This window comes from Cyprinodon tularosa, unplaced genomic scaffold (genome assembly GCF_016077235.1).
Source record: "Cyprinodon tularosa strain WSP-4 unplaced genomic scaffold, ASM1607723v1 ctg265, whole genome shotgun sequence".
In the NCBI taxonomy this organism is placed as follows: domain Eukaryota; kingdom Metazoa; phylum Chordata; class Actinopteri; order Cyprinodontiformes; family Cyprinodontidae; genus Cyprinodon; species Cyprinodon tularosa.
In genome coordinates, this window is record NW_024038969.1 from 510,140 (window position 1) to 535,880 (window position 25,741).

Consider the following 25,741-nt stretch of genomic DNA (forward strand, 5'->3'; position numbering starts at 1 on the left):
TCCATACACTTCAGATTTTAAGGATGACAGATTAAATAGCTGGTTTCAGAACCTTCAAAGGCCCACTGTGTTTATACTGTGCCTAATCTACTCCCAGCTAAACTCTATTTATTTATTTATTTACAAACATGCACTGATCCCAAACAATCACAATCAACGATCAATAAAATACATTCAAATTTGAGATAAAATATTGAAAAGGTCAATCATAATGGGAGAATACTGAGAACTTCTGGCAGAGTTCTCCGTGAGACGGAAATTTAACTCCCAGCCCAGGACAGCTCAGAACAAGTTCCGATGGAGGTGGGGGACATTGAGTCTGAGTGGACCATGTTCCGTGCCTCAATTGTTGAGGTGGCTAGTCGGAACTGTGGCCGGAAGGGTGTAGGTGCATGTTGCAGCAGCAACCCTCTAACACGCTGGTGAGTTTGGAGAGGCCATGGAGAAAGACTTCTGTAAGGCTTCAAAGTGATTCTGGTCCACTTTACAGTGTCCTGGGAGTGGAAAGCAGTGCAGTACCAACACTGTTTATATTGGGGTAGGTGTGATGCTGATCTTGACTCTGGACGTCATGTGTTGGTCGACAGAATACTTCAAAGAGCTCCTTAATCCCACCAAGGCGTCTTCCAATGAGGAAGCAGAGCTGGGTGACTCCAGGTCGGGTTCTCCCATCTCTAGTATTGAGGTCACTGCGGTGGTTAAAATCCTCCTCGGTGGAGAGGCCCCAGGGATGGGTGAGATTCGCCTTAAGTACCTTAAGGCTCCGGATGTTAACGGGCTGTGTTGGTTAACGCAACTCTTCTTTTTTTCTTTTCTTTTTTTAACCTGTCCTATCTGGCAATGTGGGAATAAGGAATAATTGTTTTGATGCCAAAAAGAGAGCCCAACAGATTTTGCATTCACAAGTGGAGCAGTATGGCTATCGCCATAGTGTGCTTGATTTATGCATTTAAACAGCTTCATTATAATCCATGCAGGGAGTATAACAGATTTTATGGACACTGCAATGTAAGTAGAACAGGAAAGGAAAAACAGAATAAAAGGATAAAAGACAAAAGAAAGAGGAGATAAAAGGGAGATAACGATAAAACATCTTCAGTGTCCTTTAACACCTACAAAGAGATGTAAAAAGAACATCACAACCAACAGATATAGTATAAGACATACAATAAAGTAACAACTTGATACTATTGCTGAAGTATAAGTAGTATTATTTACCGTAATCTGATATGTATACTGTGGTAGCTGAAGATAAGAATTTGGGCTAGCTGTATGGAAGTGAATCTCTAAGTACCTGGAGGCAAGCACCTGTAGTTGTTTGTGAGAGTGCACTTGTGCATGTAAAGTTTATCCAAAGGAAAAATGCTCAATAGTGGCTGTGAAGAGCCAAAGATGTGCCCCTCCAAAGCACCAAGGCGAGCGCTTGGGGACCCAAAGCCCAATACGCCCAGAGGGATCCCAAAAAAGGTGCCCAGGATGGGCCAACTCAGGAAATCCGACCCCCTACCAAGGGAGGAGGAAAGACGGCCCCGAGGGAAACCCCAGCCATCGCAAAAGAGCCAGAGCCCCCAGGAGCTACGGTGACGAGTCTGTGGGCTCTGCCGGCAGCCAGCCACCCCGAAGGGGATCCAGCAATGGGACCCGAGGCCCCACTGAATTCCCTGCCCCACAGCTGGAGCCCCAACTGGGCCCCGGGGGGCCTGGCCCCGCAGAGCAGCCACCAGGAATAAGCCAGTACCCGCCCGAGCATCCAGCCCTAAACACAGAGCACCACCAGTGCAGGGGTGAGCCCAAGCACCAGCCAATGGAGGGGGGCAGGATGCGGCGAATGGGCTTGGGATAGGGAACAGTTCAGACCCGAACCTGACATGTAAAAAAAAAAAAATGTATATATATATATATATATATATATATATATATATATATATATATATATATATATATATATATATATATATATATATATATATTATAGACAACAAACTTAGTTGGAAAGTTGGAAGCCTCACATAGAATATCTTAGAAATAAAATTGCAAAAACTATTGGAATATTATTTAAAATAAAAGATTTAATAAATATTAAAGGCCTGCATATTATAGAAATGCAAATAAAACAATTATTGATAAGTTACTTGAGTTGCAAAAAAAAACTATAAGGCTTATTAATTAGATGGGATACTGTGAACCAACTGATAAACTCTTCATTCAAAGCAACACATTCAAAGTCATAGACATTGTTTATATAAAAATACTGGAAATAATGCATAAAGCAGTGAACAAAAGTCTTCCTTCTGGTATTCAGAAATTATTTAAGTTAGGAGAGAATAAATATAATTTGCGAGGTTTGTTTATATTTGAATGTGCAAAAGAGCCAGATAAGGTCTAGATGTGTTTCAGTTACTGGTGTGAAAATGTGGAATGAATTAAATGATGATTTAAAGGTATGTCCTTTCTTGGTGAATTTTAAAAGGGCTTTAAAATGTATATATATATATATATATATATATATATATATATATATATATATATATATATATATATATATATATATATATATATATATATGAGTGACTATAATGTGTTATGGTGAACACCTTATTACTTATTTCAGACACCTGACAAAAACTCTTAAACACTTGAGTACCACCAGTCATCACGGTCTCTTTAATTCTTTGTTACATTTCCTCTCTTCTCTGCAATGCTTTTGCAGCACTGGTTGTGAGAACCTGCCTAAATGTCACGTCATGTCTGCTGTCTGCTATCTGCACCTGCACCGTAAGCATTTTTCCTTGTCACAAAAAGTAATTTCCCAAAGCTTAAATAAAAACATTGTGGTGCTCTGTATCTGGCAGTAAAATCTGTATCTATAAGGCATCATATTATGCCTTAGATTCTATTCAGTGAAAACTGCTTATGACATTTTGGTATCTCTACCCAATTTATGAATTTCTTTTCTTCCATCCTACAGAATGTTACACGTTACATATTTGCACACATATCCTCCTCTCTCTCCCTCTCTCTTTCCACTGGGCCCTTAGTTGTCTCTCAGATTGATGACGGGGGAAAGACTGTGGCACCTCAGGGTGCATTAAGATGCAGAACACAGCAGTAACTATAAGTGTGTGTTAGTGTGTGTGCTGGATGTGTGTTTTTGTTAAGCCATGATTCCGTGTGTTTTGGCAGCAGCTCCACCTTTAAGCAAACACCGCCAGTAAAATCGTCTGATGGCAGCACTGCATTTACTCCAGCTCTTTGTTTCTTTGTGTCTGAATCTCCTGCTCCTAACTGTGCTTCTACACTATGTATGTCTTTGTCTGGCTCACTTTCCTCTTTGTTACAGTATTTCCCTCCCTATCAGCAACTCTTCCTGATCCTCCACCTCCTCTACTCCTCTTTTGTGACCCGAGCACATTTATATCTCGGAGCATCTCTCCTGGGTTTCACACTTTATTATTTTTCTGCCGCCATTTATCTCCTTCTTTTTTTTTTTTTATAAATAAGAGTAAGGCAAGAATTAGTGTGGATAGTCATTCACACAAAGAGAAGCCCACTAAGAGCAAGATTTATGCTCTGTTGGCAGTGTGTAATTGCACATACCCTGGAGTTTGCCCTCTTTCCTTTTTTTATGTACAGTTCATGAAAGGTGCTTTTTTAAACCTGAGACTAGCTTGAGGAAATCTGCCCAAAACACCATTGCCAAGGTCAATCTGCTCAAACAAAGGTTTCTTTGGGCCAATACTGGAATACATTTGTCTCAAGGTCTGACTGCTGTCTGCTTTCCACTCCTTTTGTTTTGTGAGACAAAGCATTTCTTGCAATCTCTCTCCTTCAGGGGTAATTCATTAGTACAATTTGGGGGGGGAAAAAGTACAAATTGACATAAGCCGGCATATGCTCGCACCTCCCTCTGCTAACCATATTTATCTACTTGTTATAGTTCCCAATTACTCTGTCAAATACTGCCAACGTTTTGCTGCATTTATTGAAATGGTAATGAAAAGCATCTCAAACTGAAAGTCTTTCATTCGCTTGTTTCCAAGTGGATTTATTCATGACAATTTACTCCTCTCATGCAGGATTACACTAATGAGAGGGTTAAAGGGTGACGTGTGTGGGGTTTTTCTGCTTTTATGAGAGGGACTTTTGGCCCTTGTAAAAAAAGGACCACATTTTCACTGCCTCCAGTTGTCTTTATTATCCAGAAGAAAGGGACTTGATTTGGTTCATTCCAATTCTCGCTTGAAAATCCTCATCCTGCTATCCAAACAATTCAGGTGGTTGCTGGTATTGACAATCAGCAGTTAAATCTATTTTTTTTGTCTGATTTACATCACAATTCTGTTTAGATCCTTATTGTCTTGCCTGAATACATGCTATGTGTAATTGCTTTACAGCTGGTACAAGCTGCGGAAGTAATAAACCAATGCTTATGTGCCATGGGAGTGGGATTGTAGGCAATCCTCTGGCAGAAGGTCAGGTCCCAAATGGGTGGTGTTGTTAGTATAGATCTCACTATATAGGTCATAGTGCTTTGAGTTCAACACTGCAGTGATTTTTCCTCTGCTCTACTGCTATTTTACTCTACTTCCAACAACACTGCTTTGCTATTCTTCCCGTGTCCATGGCCTATCATTTTCACCTTGTTAATAGGTACCTCCTTTTAACATAATTAAAGAAAGCATTTCTTAACACAAATAAATACTGGATTCTGGTATAAGATCTTTAGAAAACAACAATATTGGACATCCTATAAGATTTGGTCTCATTCTTTGCATTATTTTCATATCAAAATGTACATTTCTTCACATTACAACAACACACATCAAATTATTCATTATATACCTGTTATGTAAAATACATTTGAAAAGCATAGTTTGTTTATGTATTCAACTCTTCTCAATAGTTTGTACAAACATCATGCACTGCAGCCATCAGTGTCATCACAGAAGGCAAACATTTGCACAACTCTAAAGTATTAACAGCCTCTACTTTTTTTTTTAAGGATTGTCTTGTATTTTGGTGTGTTTTTACCATTTTGAAGTCTTGCTGTTCCCAACAGTGGTCTCATTTGACTAAGCATCAATTTACTGCGTGCCCGGCATGGTTGTGGCAAACTTTAATCCGACTTAAGGTCATAATTCAATAAAGGCCTGGATTTGATAAAAAAGGAGATGTCAGGAGATTATCTCTCATGAGCTGTTGATCTCTGTTTGATCTCCGTGTAGGTTAGCAGTTGCGCCATACCCCTTCCCTTTTTATATAATTAATTTAATAGGGATCTGCAGTCAAACCGTGGGATGTTTTTTTATAAACCTGTTTAAAAAGTTTGCACAACTTTTGCACAACTCTGGCATGTCTGCTGTGTTTTTTGTTTTTTTTGCAATACTGTTTGCTAACTAGTTTTATCTAGCATTTATCTCTGAAGCCTTCCCTGAACTGCTGGATTTATATTGAGTTAAAATTACATTCAAATAATATCTATTTTGTAATTAGTTGACTTCTTAAGGCCATTAGTTGTACGGAATTTTGCCTGGAGTATCAGAATACACATACTGTAGCAGTTTAGTCATTTTTGTATTTATATTATTCATAATTATGCAGGTATGTGCGTCAGTCTATCCCATATATGAATACAAACAGAAGTTGTTGAAACTGTAGGTTTATGATAGAAAACGCAAGTAACAAGAAGAGTTATAATGGGAATGCATTGCACTCTGAATGAAAGCACCCTGTATGGAAATGAAACAGCAGACACCGCCCACATGCATAAACTGCTTATGTGGGTTCGAGTGATTTATAGGGATCTTTAGGAAGCACTCCGTCTTTGTAAATAAAACACTGTGTGGAAAATCAAAAAGAAGCCAACTTGATTGCTTTGGCTGCTTTTATTTCTAGAACTCATTACTCTTTTCAGAATCATTTCATGCCCTGAGGAAGGAGAGACTTCCATGAATGCATTTGCAATTATTAAAGAGACCCGGACACTAGATTTTGTCTTATTTGTTCTCTCTTTATTCATTTTGCCAAATAAAAGCTTGATTTTATTTAGAAAAGGAAACATTTTCTGATTTATCTCTTCATAATATACACTAACCTAAACTGATTGAATAAATCATTTAACTATGGAGAGGTGTATAGAAACTTGACACCAAAGTAAGGGTGTGCACAAAGTTTCAATTTTTTTCCCTTTTTATTGCTCAGCATATCACATAGGACTAATATTTAAAATTCAGCTCATTATTTTATTAAATTATTATTTTTATCAAATGTATTACACTTGCGACACATTTCTCGGCACTGCCTAGTTTTTATAATTTGAAAGTGTTTGGTCTGCTTTACATTTTCCAAGGTCTGAGGAGTCAGACAAAGAACCTTTCACCATCCCTCTTTACACAATTTGTCAAAAAAACACATATTTCTAGTTTACATATTAACAGTTTTTCTTTTTTTTGCTCAAGTCTAGTATTTTCAAGACTTCATTTGGCTTCTGGTGCCTTTAGTGGGACCAACTCCCAGATGCTTCATACCATAGCTAACTGTGGGCATTGGATGCCTACTTATATATTCATGAGGTACTATTCCATGTATTGATGAGTTTGTTTAGCTGAAAAGGTCAATCTTAGTCCGAGATAATACATACTTTGATTAATTATAAATAGTATGAATTGAAAAAATATTTAGCTTTCTTCATTGGGGATGTTTTTGCCTTTCTATAAATCTATTTGTATAAAGCATTGCTTTTTTTTTCAGTTGAAGTATGATACACGAATATACACCCATTTTTTTTCTTTTATTCTTTTCTTGTTTTACTTAAAGTACTTTTTACCAAGGAAGACGGCAAACTGCTCTGTGTTATAGCATGTAAGCTTTCACAAATTAATTTGCCTGCAAAGACAAACGATTATTTGTCTTTTTATATGTTGTCTTTCATGGCTGTCAAAAAAAATATTTTGACTTTAACCACTCATTTAGATTTATGGGATAATGACTGTTGCACAAATCCACAACTTAATTTTTATTGTAGCAACAATCAGGCAGAACATGCCTGCACTTGTGTAAAAAAACCAAACATATATGATAAAAAGCAATCTGACTCAGGGAGGTTGCATCTGCAGGCTAGGAGCACAAAACACATAATTATTATGTGGCAGCTTGCAAAAACAAAACAAGCTCAGGTTTAAGCATGTGCACAAATTTTAACAATACAGGCTTTGTTAAGGTATCCATAGCCCTTAAACATATTGTTATGTTGCCTTGCAAAAGTCTGCAAAAATGCCTTGCATTTGGGATTTTATACAATGACCAACAAAAAGAAGTTTAAATTGTTAAGTCGAAGAAAAAGAATACATGGTTCTTTTTTTTTTTGTTTTGGATTTTTTTTATTATTATTTTTATAAAGAATACTAACACACACACACACACGCACAAAACATATTGACCATTGTGGCATGCTTTTTAGTCCCTTTTTGTTTGTTCATTAGGGGTCAGTTCTGCCAAGCTAGAAAGGGAATCGGTGCAACTGAATGGAAAGTGTACAAATTTGGCTACAGAATATTTTTAGAGTTAAGTATGTGCCATTTAAGCACATCCATAAGCTTTAACCTAAACTAATATTATTTTCAACCCTTATGTTTTTTTATGTATATAATCATTTTATTTTGACTTTTCACTTTTATTCTTCTTTATTTTTATTTGTGTTGCCTCTATGCCACTGCAATGTGCTTTTTTAAATGTATATCAATATGAATTAGCTACTGAAATACACAATATAAAGGAACCTGCTTTGCTTTGTCCCCACAACTGAACCCAGCAACCAACTTTACGTTTTTCTTCTCCCTAACATGGCTCGTGGCAAACTGCTAATGAGCCTTCTTATGGCTTTCTTTCAACAATGTGTTTCTCTATTCTAATCTTACATGAAAGCCTGATTTTCTTTTAGTGAATGATGTAAATTTGATTTGGTTCTTACTATTAGCTATGTGTCTTTTTTAATCCAGGAACGATAAGATCTGGTCTGTTCAATATTTATTTTAGACTCGCCTCATTATGCACATGTATTGACCCCTAAGTCTGCCCGGTTTCCAGGCAACCAGAATGATCCCTGGTATTTGACTAATAACAGTTCAATATAAAAGGTGGGGCTGTTTGGCTAATTGTATCATTTGGTCAAAGTGGCAGCTCCAAGTGCTTGGTAATTTTTGTTATTGCTTCTTGTTCCAGAGTGCAATATCCATAACACATGTGCAGGAATGAGTTCAATAAAAATAACATATTATTTCGTAAAGAAAAGATTTATTGTACATTAATGAGGATAGTTTTTCCCATGTTATGCTGCTACACTATGAGCCAAGTAAATCCAACAGCTGGAGAAGCATGTAAAGAAAACCCATCTACTTTCATATAATTGAGAATTTTCCTTATGCCACAAGAGCTGTTTAGCCTCTGTTTCACCCTCCTTCTGCCACCTCACTAATTCTCTTAATCTACTCCATGGCTGCCTGTCTTTTTGTATCTATGCGTCCCTCCTACTTCCCAGCAATGCTATATGACGAGACCAGAATATGAGAAGGATTGAACTTGAGGTTACACAATCCTTTTAGCTGTTTTTAGTATCTGCCTCTCATGAATGATACGTTCTACACATACATCAACCAGATTAGGGTGTCACAACTTCCAGAAACGGCTGAAGCAGTGCATCCATCCTTGCACACACACTCATGGCATTATAGTAAACAGTAATCCCCATGTCAAACTGCACTTCATCTAGATATGCGTGTGTCCTCTCAATATGTCCATTTAGTTTTCTTTAGAGCTCACTGAGGACTTTTTATTTAATGTGTGGAAAGGGTAAAGAGGGGAAAAAATCAATTTGAACAAATATACATACTCTTAATTCACATTTTTCCAGAGGATCAGCAGTCCGTGCATATTTTGGTAAATGGATTTTCTTATCAGAAATTGCTTTGAAAAAACAGGTGTTGATTCAGTATTTTAATAAACCACATAAACCACTTTTCATTTTTATGGTTAAAGAGAAATTGAAATTTCTTTATATTTTTTAAAAGATTAAACCCAGGATAGTTAGCGGGGAAAAAAATAATAATTAGCCCTTTTTTGTATAAACTCCTATCTTCAAAACTGGTTTTCTCTTTGCAAAGTATCAGGTGCAAAAAAGGTTTATGGAAACAAGATGTGGCTGATATGACTACAGACATTTATACAAGTATGAATCAAAATAACTAAAGAAAAACAAACAAGTTAGTTAATATCTGTAAACTTTGTTGACCCAGTCATTAGTTACTGAGTCAAAGCAAAGTGTATTTAGGATAGACAGCAGTGAGGATAGAAGCGTGTCTGGCTAACTTTTATTTCGACAGCTGAAGGAAAAAAAAAAAACCCATGACCATCATAATTGAATATTTAGGTACAATTCAATCACATTTAACCATGTAATGCTAATGACATACTGGAAATTACAGTTATAGATTAGATGTTTTTAAATTTCCAAATGGGCTCCTCACAAAAGCACCATTAAATTATTCCCAATGCTATTGTTAAATTAAACCTTAAAAGGTTTTACATTTTATAATTACGAAGGAGTGTCTGCAACACTTCAGCCTCACTCCTTTTCAGTAGCCTGGTCAGACAAACTAGTAACCTTAGGCCCTCTGTTACCTGGGGACCGCGCCTAGTCAACAGTAGCTCCTACATTCATGTAACAGTACTTGGTAGTTGGATCAAATTGGATTTTAGTGGATAAAAAGCCCCAGGCTGTTGTTTACAACAGGCAAAGACCTCCCGAATATTTTAATAAACATGTACCTTTTTTTTTTTTTTTTTTTTTTTTTTTTACAACCATCAGAGCATAATAAAAACAGTGAGTCAATAAATTCAATGTCCAGACTTTAAATTAGATCATATATGCTCATTTAATTAGTATGATATTAACAGGGAATTACTAACAGCTACATTAAGGAAATTTGAAAATTATAGATAAAATGCTAAATCGTAACTTTTTCCAAGGCTGACTACGAAAATCTCACAGAGAGGCTTTGGATCTTTTTATGGGGAGCAGACAGACTCATACCGCAGATAGAATCAATGCAGATTACTGAGTTTCCTGGATGAGGGATTCAATCAATAGATGAGGTTTCTCCTCTGAATGGCATTTCTAAAATGATCTAAGTATATATGCTTATTGGCTTTCATTGTTACTTGCTAGATCATTTGGTTGTTCTATTGTTCTGTTCTGAACTCTGTTTCCGTGTTCAAGACTTTTTCCATGTTGCTGCCCATTTTTCATGTCCTGTTCTCCTTGTGTTATCATATATGTTTTTTGGCTTTTATTTCTATTAAATATTTCACATGGTTCTTCCTCATTCCTGTCTATGCTTTGACAAAGGTGCTGTCCTTTTGTTGACTCTCAGTTTCTATGCTGTTTGATCCTTTCATCCCCTTCCAATTCATTTTAACTTTGTAACTCTCTCGCTGATTCCAAATAGCGCAAATTGATAAAGACACTTAAGCCAGCAGAAAAGTGTGTCAGAGGTCGCCATGATAAGTGCTATCCGAATAGTACCAGCAGGAAGGAATTAAGCAAGAAGAGGAAGCAGAATGCCTCCTATCCATAGTTTATTTAGAATAGGGACAACCAAGATTCTATCTGCTCAATAGGAGTTACATAGTTCCCCAAAATCCTTTGTGTGACAAGACATAGGCACTGCCCACCTCACAGAATTTAACAAAAATTAATTACTTCACATGTACTCTTTGTGACACATGCCAATATACGCACCTTCATTGTGTTTTACAATGGAGAGCCATTTGTTACATTTCTGTAACTTTTATTTTTGTATTTATGTAATGAAAGGCTTTAGTCCCAATTTAACAAGCCCATCCCTTCTTGTTTCTGTCACACCATAGGCCCTCTGAAATCAGCACAGCAGACCGCTGCCTACTCTGGATAGTGTTCTTACTGTTGATGTTGTGAAAGGGGAGGGAAGAGGAGCAGGGGAAAGGAGCTAGATGCTACAATTTGCACTATTTACAATCAGCTTCCGGCTTCATTTCCTTCCAGTTCCTCATTAAACCATTCACCTTTGACCTTTGCTAAATCAGGCCCACAATGTTGCGACATCTGTAAACACTGATCATGTTCCATACTTGGAATTTTTTTTAAATGGTGTGTTTGTTTTCTATGTTTGTGCCTATCCCATTTATTTTATAAAAACGGTTACATCAGAAAATAGCTTTTAGGTATTTAGAAATAATAGCACCTCATACAGTCGATATGATCACATAATTAGAAATGCTTTCTAGAAATATGAACAAAAACAGATAAAAATAGTTGTTCTTTTTTTAAATGTTTCTTCTTATTATATTACGAAATAGCAATTAAACCCAGTTTACATTTTTACTTGTCTATTGTTGGCCACTTAAAAAATTCAGCATACATTTTACCATTTTAATTTTTGTTAAAGGGCAAGTCAAAAATTCCTGTTGTCATTTTCTTTTTCATTCAAAGACTGTCAACAGCAAAACATCTTTCAAAGGGTATCAATTGATGTATCTGTAGCTTTACTGGAAGGATTTTTGATCTGAGAGTAGAAAAGTTAAAACAACCAACAAATATTATAAATAGAAGCTTTATCCCAGTAAGTGAGCCTCTGTGTTAATTTAATAGGCCCACCAAGCATAAGATAGATTTATGGCCCTGCATGCAGAAAAGTCTGTTTGCCCAGGGACTTCTTTGAGTAATGATTTATTTGAGAAAAATGAAATTCAAATAGGGTAGCTTGGGGAGAACGGGCGAGGGATTTTTGTTTCCTTTATAAGTAGAGTGCACTGTCTGCTGGATGCGGATTTTATAAATCTCACGTGGCATAGTTATGAGCAGGAGCTTATGTGTGTGTTCACATTTTTGAGTTGGAGAACCTTTGTTTTTTCCAAGTATTTGCTTGGCTGCAGCTCGCATTATACTGTTGGCTTTAGTGGTCTGTTTGGAAGGGGGTATAGTGCCCTCTGGACGTCCTGGATGAGCGATTTTGTGTTTGTCTCTTTGTTTCACAGTTCTTACCACCTATTATATACAAGCTACACATATTGTGTTTTATTTTTTATTTTCTGGAGCAGCTGTTTCTCCTGCAGCTTTATGTCTCTGCAGACTTCAGCTCTACAGTTAGAAGCAGGAAGAAAAGAAGGAGGAGGTGGGGAAGGGAGAGGGCTGTGGCCGAGGGATGCGCAGAGTTTGGGGGTAGGGAGAGGTCAGGAGGCAGATTGTGAGAAAGTCAAGGATTACATATCTGCTGGGATTGACAGCAGATATTTTAGTCAATTAAAACAGCTACATTGCTGGGAAACAATAAATCCTCGAGGTAGAGAAGTAAGTATTCTGTTTTTTTTTTATTTATGTTTCCTTAGATTGGTAGAAACACATTTTGAAGAAAAAAAATATTTTAGATAAACAACAAAACTCTTTAAATAATTCAACAGTTATGGAGTTGATGTTCCTATGGAATAAATGCAACTGAGTTACATTTATTTGAAATAGACTTAACTTTTTAAGGATGATCTCATATCAAAGGGACTTCACATGAATAAGCCATGTTCTCTCTTAGATATGATCAATTCCTTGCGCATTAATTAAAATTGTAAACCCAAAATAACTTCCATTTAAAATGAGATGGATGTGGACTTGTCTTCAGTTTATGGGTACAATAATTCCCATTCACTTAAAACACAGAACAGTGAGAAACAAATATTTCACAGTGCTTAGTGAGAATAGAAAGATGGAAACAAGAAATCTTTATATCTCACCACTTGAGAACATCAGCAAAGAGGTAATTAAAGATATTTACACGTGTTTAACAAAGTGAAAAATACTTGCAGTCTTCACAGTTTAGTGCTCGTTTTCGTTGTTCACTGAAGTTAGTGTATATATTTGTCACTGGAGTGTTCTCAGTTGGTCTTTGTCCAAATATATAAAACTGTGAGAACTATAAAAAAGAAATGAAGAAGCACATCAAAAACTCATAGAAACAGCACAGTGATGCCTTTTCCAGTAGAACTTGTGGACATGATCGCTCATCCAGGTTCTGGTTGCTCTCTCAGTCAGTACTACATACAGTAGCTGTCAGGAACAGCCCTCAGTGCTCTTGTAAAGCCATTAGCTATAAAAATGCTGTCAAAGCCTTCAGCCTGACAGCTCATCCCTGAACTTAGCTGCACAACTCAAGATAGCACTAGTGCCAATCAGTGCATGAGTGAAATCAACCTTTTTTCCACTGAGGTAACTAGCAAAAAAAAAAAAATTGTATAGAAAGATGATTGGAACACAGTAATTTGTTACAAATGGATTGTATTACTGTTATTCTTTGTAACTTTGAGTTAGCAGGTTATCCTTTTTACATCTTCAGTTGGTGCAAAAATGCCGCTGCATGGCTGTTAACTGGAATATACACTCACCGGCCACTTTATTAGGTACACCTGTCCAACTGCTCGTTAACACTTAATTTCTAAGCAGTCAATCACATGGCGGCAACTCAGTGCATTTAGGCATGTAGACATGGTCAAGACAATCTCCTGCAGTTCAAAACGAGCATCAGTATGGGGAAGAAAGGTGATTTGAGTGACTTTGAACGTGGCATGATTGTTGGTGCCAGAAGGGCTGGTCTGAGTATTTCAGAAACTGCTGATCTACTGGGATTTTCATGCACAACCATCTCTAGGGTTTACAGAGAATGGTCCGAAAAAGAAAAAACATCCAGTGAGCGGCAGTTCTGTGGGCGGAAATGCCTTGTTGATGCCAGAGGTCAGAGGAGAATGGCCAGACTGGTTCGAGCTGATAGAAGGGCAACAGTGACTCAAATAACCACCCGTTACAACCAAGGTGGGCAGAAGAGCATCTCTGAACGCACAGTACGTCGAACTTTGAGGCAGATGGGCTACAGCAGCAGAAGACCACACTGGGTGCCACTCCTGTCAGCTAAGAACAGGAAACTGAGGCTACAATTTGCACAAGCTCATCGAAATTGGACAATAGAAGATTGGAAAAACGTTGCCTGGTCTGATGAGCCTCGATTTTCGCTGCGACATTCGCATGGTAGGTTCAGAATTTGGCGTCTACAACATGAAAGCATGGATCCATCCTGCCTTGTATCAACGGTTCAGGCTGGTGCTGGTGGTGTCATGGTGTGGGGAATATTTTCTTGGCACTCTTTGGGCCCCTTGGTACCAATTGAGCATCGTTGCAATGCCACAGCCTACCTGAGTATTGTTGCTGACCATGTCCATCCCTTTATGACCACAATGTACCCAACTTCTGATGGCTACTTTCAGCAGGATAATGTGCCATGTCATAAAGCTGGAATCATCTCAGACTGGTTTCTTGAACATGACAATGAGTTCACTGTACTCAAATGGCCTCCACAGTCACCAGATCTCAATCCAATAGAGCATCTTTGGGATGTGGTGGAACGGGAGATTCGCATCATGGATGTGCAGCCGACAAATCTGCGGCAACTGTGTGATGCCATCATGTCATTATGGACCAAACTCCCTGAGGAATGCTTCCAGCACCTTGTTGAATCTATGCCACGAAGAATTGAGCTAGTTCTGAAGGCAAAAGGGGGTCCAACCCGTTACTAGCATGGGGTACCTAATAAAGTGGCCGGTGAGTGTAGAGGCGAGAGCATATTACCCCCATTCTCTGAACTGGTTGCTCTATTCTAGAATTACATTTGTTTTTTTTAGTCTTACCTTTCGGATCTACTGGATCTGTGCTCCTCTACGGGCAGAAATTCAGGGACTTTTTGCAAATTACTTTACTTCCATTTTCTTCATGTAATTCTCTTCTCTCTGGCTTTTAAAAAATATATAAACTGTTATTTAGACATCTGTTTTCTTTCTGCTGGGGTAGATGCTCCTATTGCTGCTTTTACATGGATTTTGCTTTCTGTTAATTATTTAATGTATTTTAAGATCTAATGTTTTATTCATTTATTCTAATCATTGTTTTTGTTCAGCCTTTCGATGAGTGCATGTTTTTTGTAAGTGCTTTACAAATACAGTTGGCTTGGCATGGCAGCTCCAGAGAGCATTTGGAGTTTTGTTTAAACAAATTTATTTTATTAAACATTTAAAATAAATTCAGCAATGGTGTTCTTTTATCTGTGTGAATATTTATTGTACATGATGATTTTACATTTGTACCCAATGACAGTGCCAGTATCTGCTTTTACGTTTTCAAGCCCATTAAGTAAATCCCATATCCCTTTGAATTTAGCACCCTGAGTAAGCAACTTGAAAAACAACATATATTGCAGTTATGAATGTAAGTCTTATGAGATACATCTCGACTCAGTTTCCATATATAAGACAGATTTTACCAGTACCAGTACCAGTAAAAAAGCTCAAGGTCAGACAAACTGTATGAAGGTTTTTTCTAAAACATTGAATCTAAAATCTTGACAGAGATTCTAATTTATATTGTTGACCAGGTAATCACTGGACCATTCTCAAACAGGAATAGGCTTTGGTCTTAAATATTTTATTGCAGTTCTGTCTTCATGGATTTTGTTCTGCATAAAGTTTAACCTCTCAACCGAGCAGCTTCCGTGTCCCTGATAAATAAAAATATCCTCCCAGCACGATGAAGCCACTACCTTGTTGCACACCAGGCATGGTGATTTGAGGGGGCTGTTTAGTTTTAATGTATTCTTCTGCCTTTCCAGCTTTGCATAATGCTTCAAATGATTCATTTCATCTTGCCAAGGCAACTTCTGCATCGTGCTAGCTTTGTTTCCAACATGGAATCCTCAGATTCACCATAACTACCTAAGTTACAAACTTAAAGTTGAACAAACATCCACTTTAAGCTTTCTATGTCATTACTATTAACACAACAGAACAATAAGGGATGAAACTACCATCATGTCTGGAATGAAAAATGGTTTATCAGTGGACCAGTTGTTGGAAAAGTTAATGTTGAATCATCAAAATGAAATTCCTGAATTATGGGGGAACCTTTTAATATTCTTGTCTTCCATGATCCTGTTTAATTTTCAAGCAAACATCTTTTTCATTATTTTTTTTATATGAAACATATCAGTAAACGCACAAATACTGATAGATATTAGAGCCTGACCTGTTATAATCTTGCCTATAAAGAAAATGGGCCTAATGTACTTAGAACTTCCCTTCAAGTTTAACTATCCACTAAAAGCTTGTTCTATTATAAAGTATGTTAGGGTGCAATTCTTTAATCTAATTCAGGCTCCCCTGGTTTTTACAAACAAAATGTTTTCTTATAAAGAACAGAAACAGCGATGCTTCTTTTGTTCAAACATAATTTCAAAGACTATAACATTAATCTGTAACTTTATATTGCTAAATGTGTTGTTGACATCAGTAAAAGCCATTGTTTTGTTAATTGTACTAAAACAGAGAGTTACTATTGTTGTTTTTCATTCTAATATTTTGAAATTCATAGCAAGTTCTCTTCTCTTTGTTTCAAAGAGGAAAGCATGAGAGAAGATAAAGCCTGCCTTTTATTGTATGTTGATGCTATACTGTGGAGTGGATAAAAGCCTGCACAGCTGGGTCTTGATTCTGGTATATTTAACAGCAACTTTCAACATTCCCATTACATTAGAGTAATGCTAATCTAGAGTTGGAAAAGAGGGGGATTATATACGGGACCAAACCATGTGCAGATGATTCAACTATAACATATTTTTGAAAGGTGAACAAGGCTTTAAAACCTTGGGTAAATTAAGGCTGTCAAGATAAACAAGTTTCTGCAGGGAGTGAACAGAGTGGACACTTATTCCCTTGCCTGTCTGCTATATTGATGGTGTGAGAGAAGAAACTGCTAGTGCTCCACTAGACTCCTTGTCTGTGGGGTATAATTGTGTTTCTTTTTGGACCTGCTGGACACTGCAGAAAGGATTACTGGGTGCTTGGCTGCAGTAGACCTTTTTAAAGCTGGGGCTTGAGCTGCAGAAGACTAACAGCAAGTCAGACACATCAGATTCAGATTGGTGAGGCCAGAGGCGGAAGCTTTGAAGTAGGCTTTGAGATTCTCATCTGTGGAGGGGGGATGAGATGGAGTGAGAAAAGAAGACAGCAAGAGGGGCAAAGATTCAGCTAAACAGACAAGCTAGGCTGGCTTTGTATAAGTGTTACTTATCAAGTACAAGCAGATTTTAAAAATTCATATAAATTTAAGAAAAGACCGGATGTAAAAAAGATTTGAGATGGAGATTTAGGGTATAAGGAAATAAAAAAATAGAATTGAGTGGAATAGTCTTCACATTTTAAACTCTTTTGCATGAAAGTATAAAATAAATCATAAGATTTATTTCCTAGAAATGCTAAATAAAAACACAGAAGAATATGAAGTCAGAAAGTGGGTAAAATTTGTAGAGTTGGACCTGTAAACCCAAAGGCAGTACTTTGAAACAGCATATGCAAAGGCTTAGCGTAGTTTAGTTTTTGGAAATCAGAGAATTTCCTATTAAGCAAATGCTTTTTCCATCCCTAGGATATAAACATTTCCACTAATACAGTACATCTAATGTGCTTAGAAAACATTAGTATGACGTCGAACCACCAGACCACACTCACAAGAACATTCCTCACTAATCGGCCAAAGGTCTCACTGCCTTTAATCGTTCCTCTTCTTTCTTCTCTTCTTACACTAAGTGTTGCACTATCGTCAAAAAAAAAAAAAGATCTTTAACAGCCTTAGGAACTAATCCAAGCTTTCACATTCGACAGAAACATTCGGGCCTCACACAATAGTAAAAGCAGATGTGTAACTTGATTGCTTTTGGAATTATGCGATGGTATCAGTCAATCAATCAACACACACATATGCACTGTACACAAAATTGTGATGGTCTCGGTTTCTTCCTGTCTGAGGTAACTTCAGCCTTGTTTCCGGGTCCCACGAGGAGGGTCTTTTATCATGTAACACTGCAGCGTTGGCAGTGGTGAGGTGGGGCTGTTGAGGGGGGGTCGTTTAGCAGCTGTTTCCCATTGCCTTTCAGTCAAACACAAACAGATAGTCCAGCGAGTTTCAGTGTGTTAGAAGGCCGTTGTAAGACTGAGAAGCTTTAATTCTATAATTCCAATTAGAAGGTCAGCCTAAGTTGTTCTCCCATTGCTGCAATACCCGTCATGCATCCCTACCCCGTGTTATGTTGAAATTTGTAGCCAGAGGTGAATGGGTTGCCACCATCTGGGAGTGATTATGCGTTTTCCCCATTGTTTCCTGTCTTTTCACCCTAGCTCAACTTGACTAGGTTCTGCAGTTCTGCTTGTTCTTTCTTGGCTCCCCTTTAGCTCGCTCACAATAAAAGCCCCCCCTCCATGCTTTGTAATTCAAAACTGGGAATGTTTAGCACCAGTCACTCATGCACAGGCGTCTACATTTTAGCATGTTGTTCACCTCATCAGAGGAAGAAATCTTCCCACTCAAAACTGAAAAAAAAAGGTGTTTCCATACCCCCAGCTTTCTGTGTGTCTCCAATCCTGCTGTAGAGTTTGAAAATGATGGTCCCTGCATTAAATTATGACGTTCTAACCTGGCGCTCCTTAAGATGAGCAGGGCTTGAATCCACACAGTGAAGGCCTTGATGTGCCTGTTTATGGTGAAGATGAGAGCAGCCTGTAACCACTGAAAATAACATGCTTTTGGAAAGGAAGGAAGCTCGCCTCATCTCCGTTGCAGCACTGGATGCTTTCTCAGCACACAGGCTACTCATTGAGGAAAGATGATGAATTGCTGTGGTAGTCGCCTGCAGTGGGAAGCGTCCGAATCCCATTATTCTCATGAGCTATATTCCAGTGCATCCTGTTATACTTTTGTAAAGAAAAAACTGTATCAAAAGTGTCCAAACTCTAAATAACGGGGTAAGGATGCACCAGTAAACTCTCCAGAAAATTAGCGTCAACATTTTTCATTTTGAAGAACTTAGATTTATATATATTTATATGTAGGTAAAATACCAGAATTTTTCATTTTAAACCCACTATTCTCAAACTATAAAATTACAGAATATATTTTCAGTGAATAAAGAAATAATAATAATAATAATAATAAATGGAATAAATGTTTTGAGGTGTAAATTGGAAGAATTTGTAATGCCTTTATTTCCTGTTGAAATTAAAATGGCTGGACATGTTTTCATATGTTAAAATCCTTTGAATAAGCACAAAAATTATAAACTGGAATCAGCAGGTATTACATATACAAAGAATTCTGAGTTAGTGAGGAAAGGCATGATTGGTCTGTGACCAATGAGGAAGAAATTCAAGGCATGCATGAATGGAACAATTTTAATTAACTTTTAATTAGTAAAATGTGTGAACATGTGTTTCTGCAGTGTTTTCATTGAATAGATTAAGCTAGCGATAAATAATCAAGCTGCAATTAAATGGAATTTTTTTTTCTATCAGCAGAGTACAAAGTTATTTACGTGGGTAAAGTCCTAAGAAAATTGATGCTATAGTTTTATGCCTGTTACATTTTTTGTGCTGCAACCATAAAGAGGGTATATAGCTTGACTGATGTTACAATTCAAAAATATAACAAAACATTTCATGTGATCTGACAAAAAACTTAATTATATAGTGCTTTTCTATAATACCCATTCTATATAATCCCTGAATTATTTATACTTTGTTTAAAATGCTATTTGTCTGTGTTTTTTCCTAGTCTTACGGGATGATTTTAGACAGAACCCTGTTGATGTCATGGTTGCTGTTGGCGAACCTGCAGTGCTCGAGTGCCAGCCTCCCCGTGGACACCCAGAGCCCACAATCTCTTGGAGGAGAGATGGCGCCAACTTGGATGACAGAGATGAACGCATCACAGTAATATACTTTACTCAACCCATAATTGTGACATGATCCTCTGAACATGGCTGGTTTAGGGGTTTAGGTTGCCTCTTGACATTACTTGATGAAAGTATTCCCATTACTTACTGTAGCCTATCCTTTTGTAAATAATTTCCCAAAGTTTAGTACAGTCCTTGAAGAATTCTTTGGAGATTTCTGGCTGAGGTTTTGACCTGAAAACCCTGAAATAACTGTCAAGCATGGTGGTTGTTCATAATCCTCAGGGCCCATTAAATGTTTGTTATTTCCTAATCGATTATTACTTCTAAAAGTAAATACTTCAAATAACCTTTGAATCTTGATATGATCACACTATTAATGTATATGTTTAAACTAAAAAAAGAATGTTTTTTTTTTGTATAATCTACAGTAGAACTCCGTTTAATTTAAGTTATAACTATGGTGGTAATTTTTTTAATTTTTTAGATTAAAAATTGTTTCTTATAACCTTACAGCTTAAGGGAAGACCGATGTCATCACACAATATGCAATCATGTTACTGGAGCCCTATAAAGAAAAAAATGTACTTAATAAAATCTTTAATATCTAGAAAAATAACCACACCCAGCGAAATACACAAAAACCTCCCAAAAGTTTGGCATTACCTACAGCAAGCAACAACCTGCTTTTTATTCATTTCATATCATATAAGAGCATATGATTTATTTCAGCATCTGTCTGACTCCGTGCACAGGCTTGCCTTTGATTTGTTTATACGAATAGAAATGCTCCTAGGGACAAGCAGGAAAAGACTCAAAGCTCGTGTTAGTGCGGAGTGACAGTTAGAGGCACTCTGGGGAACTGTGATGGACAGAGCAGCTACCTCTGATTTAAGAAGAGGACTAGATCAGAGCAGGTGGGGGGAGGCTTCACAGAGGGATATACAAAGGCTGCCTTTGGCTTTGTACTCTCCACGTGCCTGTCTCTGTCCTCCATAATCATCTTTTTCTGTTTGGAAATTGGTCTTTGCAAGTAGTGCTCACTCAAAGACATTTCGAACTGCATGGAAACCAAAGTGCAGCATGCAACATTCATGGAGGGCTTCCAATGTAATCCTGGGATTTTGGTTAATATCGGGATTTTGAATATAGGGTTATGGTTTACAGCAGTGTTTAGAATTTTGACACAAAATCCTATGGGTTTTATGAATTTATTCTTTTAGTTTTTACAAAAAATAGCACAACAGCTTCCTAAAGATGATTCACAATTACAACAAACATCAATCAGCATCCGGCATAATTACTTTTTATGAGCCAAATTAAATCCTTAGCAGTATAAAAGGCTGCACAAAAACAAGGTGCTTTTTTTTATTTGTGCTATACAGATAAGCAAATTAGATTTATTATGATTCAAGAAATGAAAAAGTTTGGAGGAAACTCAACATTGATCAAATGCAGCCACATAAAACGGAAACCTTGCAAAACACAAGTTACTTCAGTAAGCATGGACAGCAATACTGGTTCCTCGGACACCTTTAATTGGCAATGCTATTAAATTTGATCATATGCTTTTGAAATCAGAGACTTGAAACTGTACGGAAATTAAAATAATACATTCAATATTTTTTCTGAGATGAAAGTCTGAAATATTTTCCATGGCATCAGTGGCTATTTCTCAGTGTAGGCAGGCTAAACCTCCCCTGTAAATTTAGTTAAATTATTGGTTTAATCTGCTTTGTCAAACATAATAAATGTAGTCTTTTAGCTGCATTAAGTATGTGCTAAAATACGCCTTATTTCATGAGTATGATGAACAGTAATGAGCTGTTGAGCCCGCTCTCGGACATGATCTCCCCTCCACTATCGAGCAGCAAGAGGCTGCCGGTCAGCCTCTATTAGAAATCCCTGTTGACGTTTGAGCCTTGCTGCTCGATGCTGATTCGCAAACATGATTAAGGATTTTGACTGACAGTGGCCGGACAGCGAGGAGGTTTTCCTCACAATTCGAGAGGGAAAAGTGGTCATTCAGTCAGAACAGTGATCTTGTGCTAAACTCTTTCCATGGTTTCTGGAGTTCATTATTTTAAAACTCTTCGAAATGGTAATTTTCACCAGTGGTAGTGATGGGTTTTATGTGTTTCAACATATGTTAATGCGATACGTTACGTTTGGATTTAATTAACACCACTGAGCCTCCCCTGTTTCAGAAAGCAGGAGTCACCATGGCATAGCATGTATATTTAGTTGTCCAGAATCAATGATTTATAGAACCATCTATCACAACTGGAAAGCGTTTAGAGATTGTCTGCCAATCTAGAAACATAAATTGTATGTATTTTTTGAAGAAATGCTTCAGTAGAGGGCATTAACAACATATTTGTTAAAGTTTTATAAATGTAGAGAAGAATGATAATAGAGGCTACTGGTTTCATCCCTGCAGCACCAATTTAATGGTCTATTCTCTCTACTAGGTGGTGGATTCAAAGCAACCAGGTCCAGGTGCTGCCTTGTATATATTGCATGCTTTTTGGATCTAACCCTATAGACTGCATCGGCCTCCCTGCTGTCTTGCAAACCAATGGCAAAGCTGCTATATTCTGTGTGCATTTCTAGCAGGCAGATATAAATAGTTTGATTCCAAAACTGAATGCAGGTGGAAAAGAGTCAGTCTTAAAAGCATCATAACCTTACATGAAGTTGAATTAAAGCTGACTTCTTTGAGAAGGTTTTAGAAGACTAGATGGAAAACTGGATCACACCTTTGTTTTGAGGTCTTAAGATCAGCGTGTTTCCAATCTCCAGTATATACTCAATGCTCCTGTCATATCACCTCTAACACTGGCTAGATGCCGGCTATCAGTGCAGCAGCTCTTATTTCAAAACACCATAAAGACATCAGTGGGAGTGTATTGAAAATAACTGAAAACCACATGGCAGAGTGCACATATCTTCAGCCTCTTTTTGTGTGAAAGGAAAAGGATTGTGTGTGTGTGTGCACTGATATGCACAAAGAAAGGGTAAAAAGTTTGGGAAAGGCAAAGCAGGCTGACAGAACATCTAAGAAACATCTCTACAAAGAGGCCCCATCTTTGTTCCCAGGGTTCTTGTGCAGTGCTGGGTATGAATTATGTAATTTTATAATAGGTGACCTTCCGTGGGGCTTGAAAGGCAGTGCAGATTTTCTTCATGCTGTCATGCTATCAATGCTTAAAAAGTTATTTTTCAAAGGGAAGATGGGCGAAGATGAGTCTGTATGCAGGTACCATCTTACATTAAAGTAAACATGGCATCACAATGAGATGGCATGGATTTGAACTGCCGCAGATTTTAGCATAAAATTTAATTTGCAGACCTGATTATTACCGGCATTATAAACATGCTGCATCCACAAACACGGTGCACGCTTAGATTATACGCAAATACAACTGTGCAAACATTGTTTTCTGCTTCTCTCTTGTAGATCCGGAGTGGCAAGCTTATGATCACCAACACCAGGAAAAGCGACGTGGGAAAATACATTTGTGTTGCCACTAACATGGTGGGGGAGAGGGAGAGTGAAATTGCAGTACTCACAGTGCTAGGTAATATTTATCCCTTTGTTATTCCATGATAGCGTGTTTTAACTGCTTCACTTAGTCCGATTCCCCTCACAGCTCCCATGGTTTGATTTGCCAGGCCACATTATATGAAACTGTTGTCACTGGGGTATAGTAATAACCCATTAATTATGCTGATTACGACACTTCGCCATCTCAGTCTGGCAGTTTTGGAGAGGTCTACCCACAAGACAAGTGCTGAACGTCTGGTTCCAGCTTATCCAATGTTACAACCTATCAGACTAAGAGCTCCCCATGGAGCTCTGCTTCTGACACCCTCTGCATGCTCTAATTCCTGAATAGACCCGCCATTCTCAGTCTCTCTACCCCATATTTTACTAACACTTTCCCTCTCAGAAGAGCTCTTATCAGCCCTAAATTGTTAGATGACCTTGGTTTAGGGCTGCAGATGTAACACTGTAGTGAGTATAGTACTGCAGTGCTCTCTATGGTAAATGTAGTCTTGCCAAACAGATGCATGAGAGCATATACCTGATGTAAGCACATATACTGTATACATAAATATACAGACATATGAATAGGCTGGTGTTCCTTTGAATGGCCTTTCCTTTGCTATTTTTAAAAAATAAAAGTGACTTGAATTTCCCCACTGATTAACAATAAAGGTTTGTTTTCTATTACTTACAATTAGTTTATTGAGCTTGATTACATTTAGCTTTTCATGGCATATAAGGAGGATGTTTTGTGTAAGCCTGCATGTAAAATGAATAGATCCCTCAAGTGTTGAAATCTTGATGATTTGCTGTTTTTTTATTATTAATATTTCTATAAAGTAAAAATATAAGAGATTGAAGGAAAAACATATTCTATTAATTAGTTATAGTCATTGTCTGACAATCAGCAGTCTTTGTTCCTTGGTCTTCAAGTACTTGAAAGCTATAAGTGTATTTTAAGCTCATTATCAGTGGATTCTGCTCTGTATCGATCCAAACCAAGGGGCTGCAGCATGTCTTTAAATAATGAAGAGCCAACTCAGCTTGATTGAGGCAAAGTACATTTTGGTGAGGTTTTCACCTCTAAAGAACGACAAGGCTTGAACATTTTTACCAAGCTTCCCTGTGGATATAGTGCTTTGTAGAATAACTTTAATATTAGTTCATCTCATTTAACAGACTTTTTTCTTTCAACAACACATATAGTTTCATTTTCAAGTTTATTTATTTATTCTGATCCAATTCATGAATTTGAATTTAAATTTTGCTCATTTAAATACCTGATTCTAGAGCTTTATGAGCCAATATGAATAAACTAGACATTTAGTGTCTGCTATGCTGCTGCATTTTTTGTGAAGAGTTGAAATTCTATTTATAAGATTTGCGATCATCTGATGAATAGTACATCCTGTTTATACTTACAGGGGAATGTTGCTTGTTTAAACTAAAGCTTTATGAGGGAAGTTCAATTTACAACATATAGTGGTAAAACTAGAAGACTGTAGAGTAACTGAATAAGTAATAAGCAAGGAAAATTTGTGAACAAGCTGTGACATTGCTGTGGGTTTATGTAGGAGAATGGTAGAAGCCCCACCAAAGAGCCCAATTGGAACATGATGTAGTGATTATGCATGCCATCAGTGACAATTAATATTTTGTGTTTCTCTAAAACCTGCTTAAGTAACTTTTTCAACAACTGTTTTGTTATCCTGCGATAAGTACTGAATAGAAATGTAGGTATTAGGGGATTCAAATAGTCAGCAAAAATAACCAGGTGGGCTGTGATACTTAACAATGCTCAGCTGCCAAAGAGGGGCTCAAAGTGTGCCAAGAAAATATATTTCACACTATGTTCACAAGCAGCGTCCCTGGGGACAGTTTATTAATGACAGGATGAATCCTTGCTTCTACTGTATTTAGTTCACCGATGTTTTGATGTCTAAACTAATTTGACCTGTTATTCCGATGTTTTGCAGTGCAATTGTAGTAAGCCTTTGTTAAATTTTGCCTAATTTTCTTGCTTTAGCACCTTAGAGACTTGATCGAATAAAAAGAGATTGTTAATTTTTACAATACTGTCACGACTTTCTTTTGATGGCCCAGTTAGAAACGGGACAATACAAAATGCACAGTGGATGTTGGAGGGGGTTTGACAATGAAAAACAAGGTACTAACAACAGACAAAGGCAAGGGTGAAATATTAGAATCCAGTAATAAGCCAAGACATTAGGGAGCATAAGAACTGTGGAGGTGTGATTAGTGACATGAAAACGAAGTGAGTACAATGAATGGAATAATAGCGGCTGAGTGGGGAGCAAGACTAAGGAGCTCAGGAGACTTGACTAATGAC

General features: G+C 37.4%; 1 protein-coding gene across 5 annotated transcripts in view; it reads left to right on the forward strand.

Annotated features, from left to right (window-relative positions):
- LOC119786100 (roundabout homolog 1-like) overlaps positions 1–25,741 on the forward strand; it is a 132,964-nt gene that overhangs the window by 83,196 nt on the left and 24,027 nt on the right. For all 5 annotated transcript variants that reach the window (XM_038289190.1, XM_038289192.1, XM_038289193.1 and 2 more), the window contains 2 exons: positions 19,721–19,878; positions 23,302–23,422. In XM_038289190.1, coding sequence (XP_038145118.1) covers positions 19,721–19,878; positions 23,302–23,422 — 279 coding nt within the window. The remainder of the gene's footprint in view (positions 1–19,720; positions 19,879–23,301; positions 23,423–25,741) is intronic.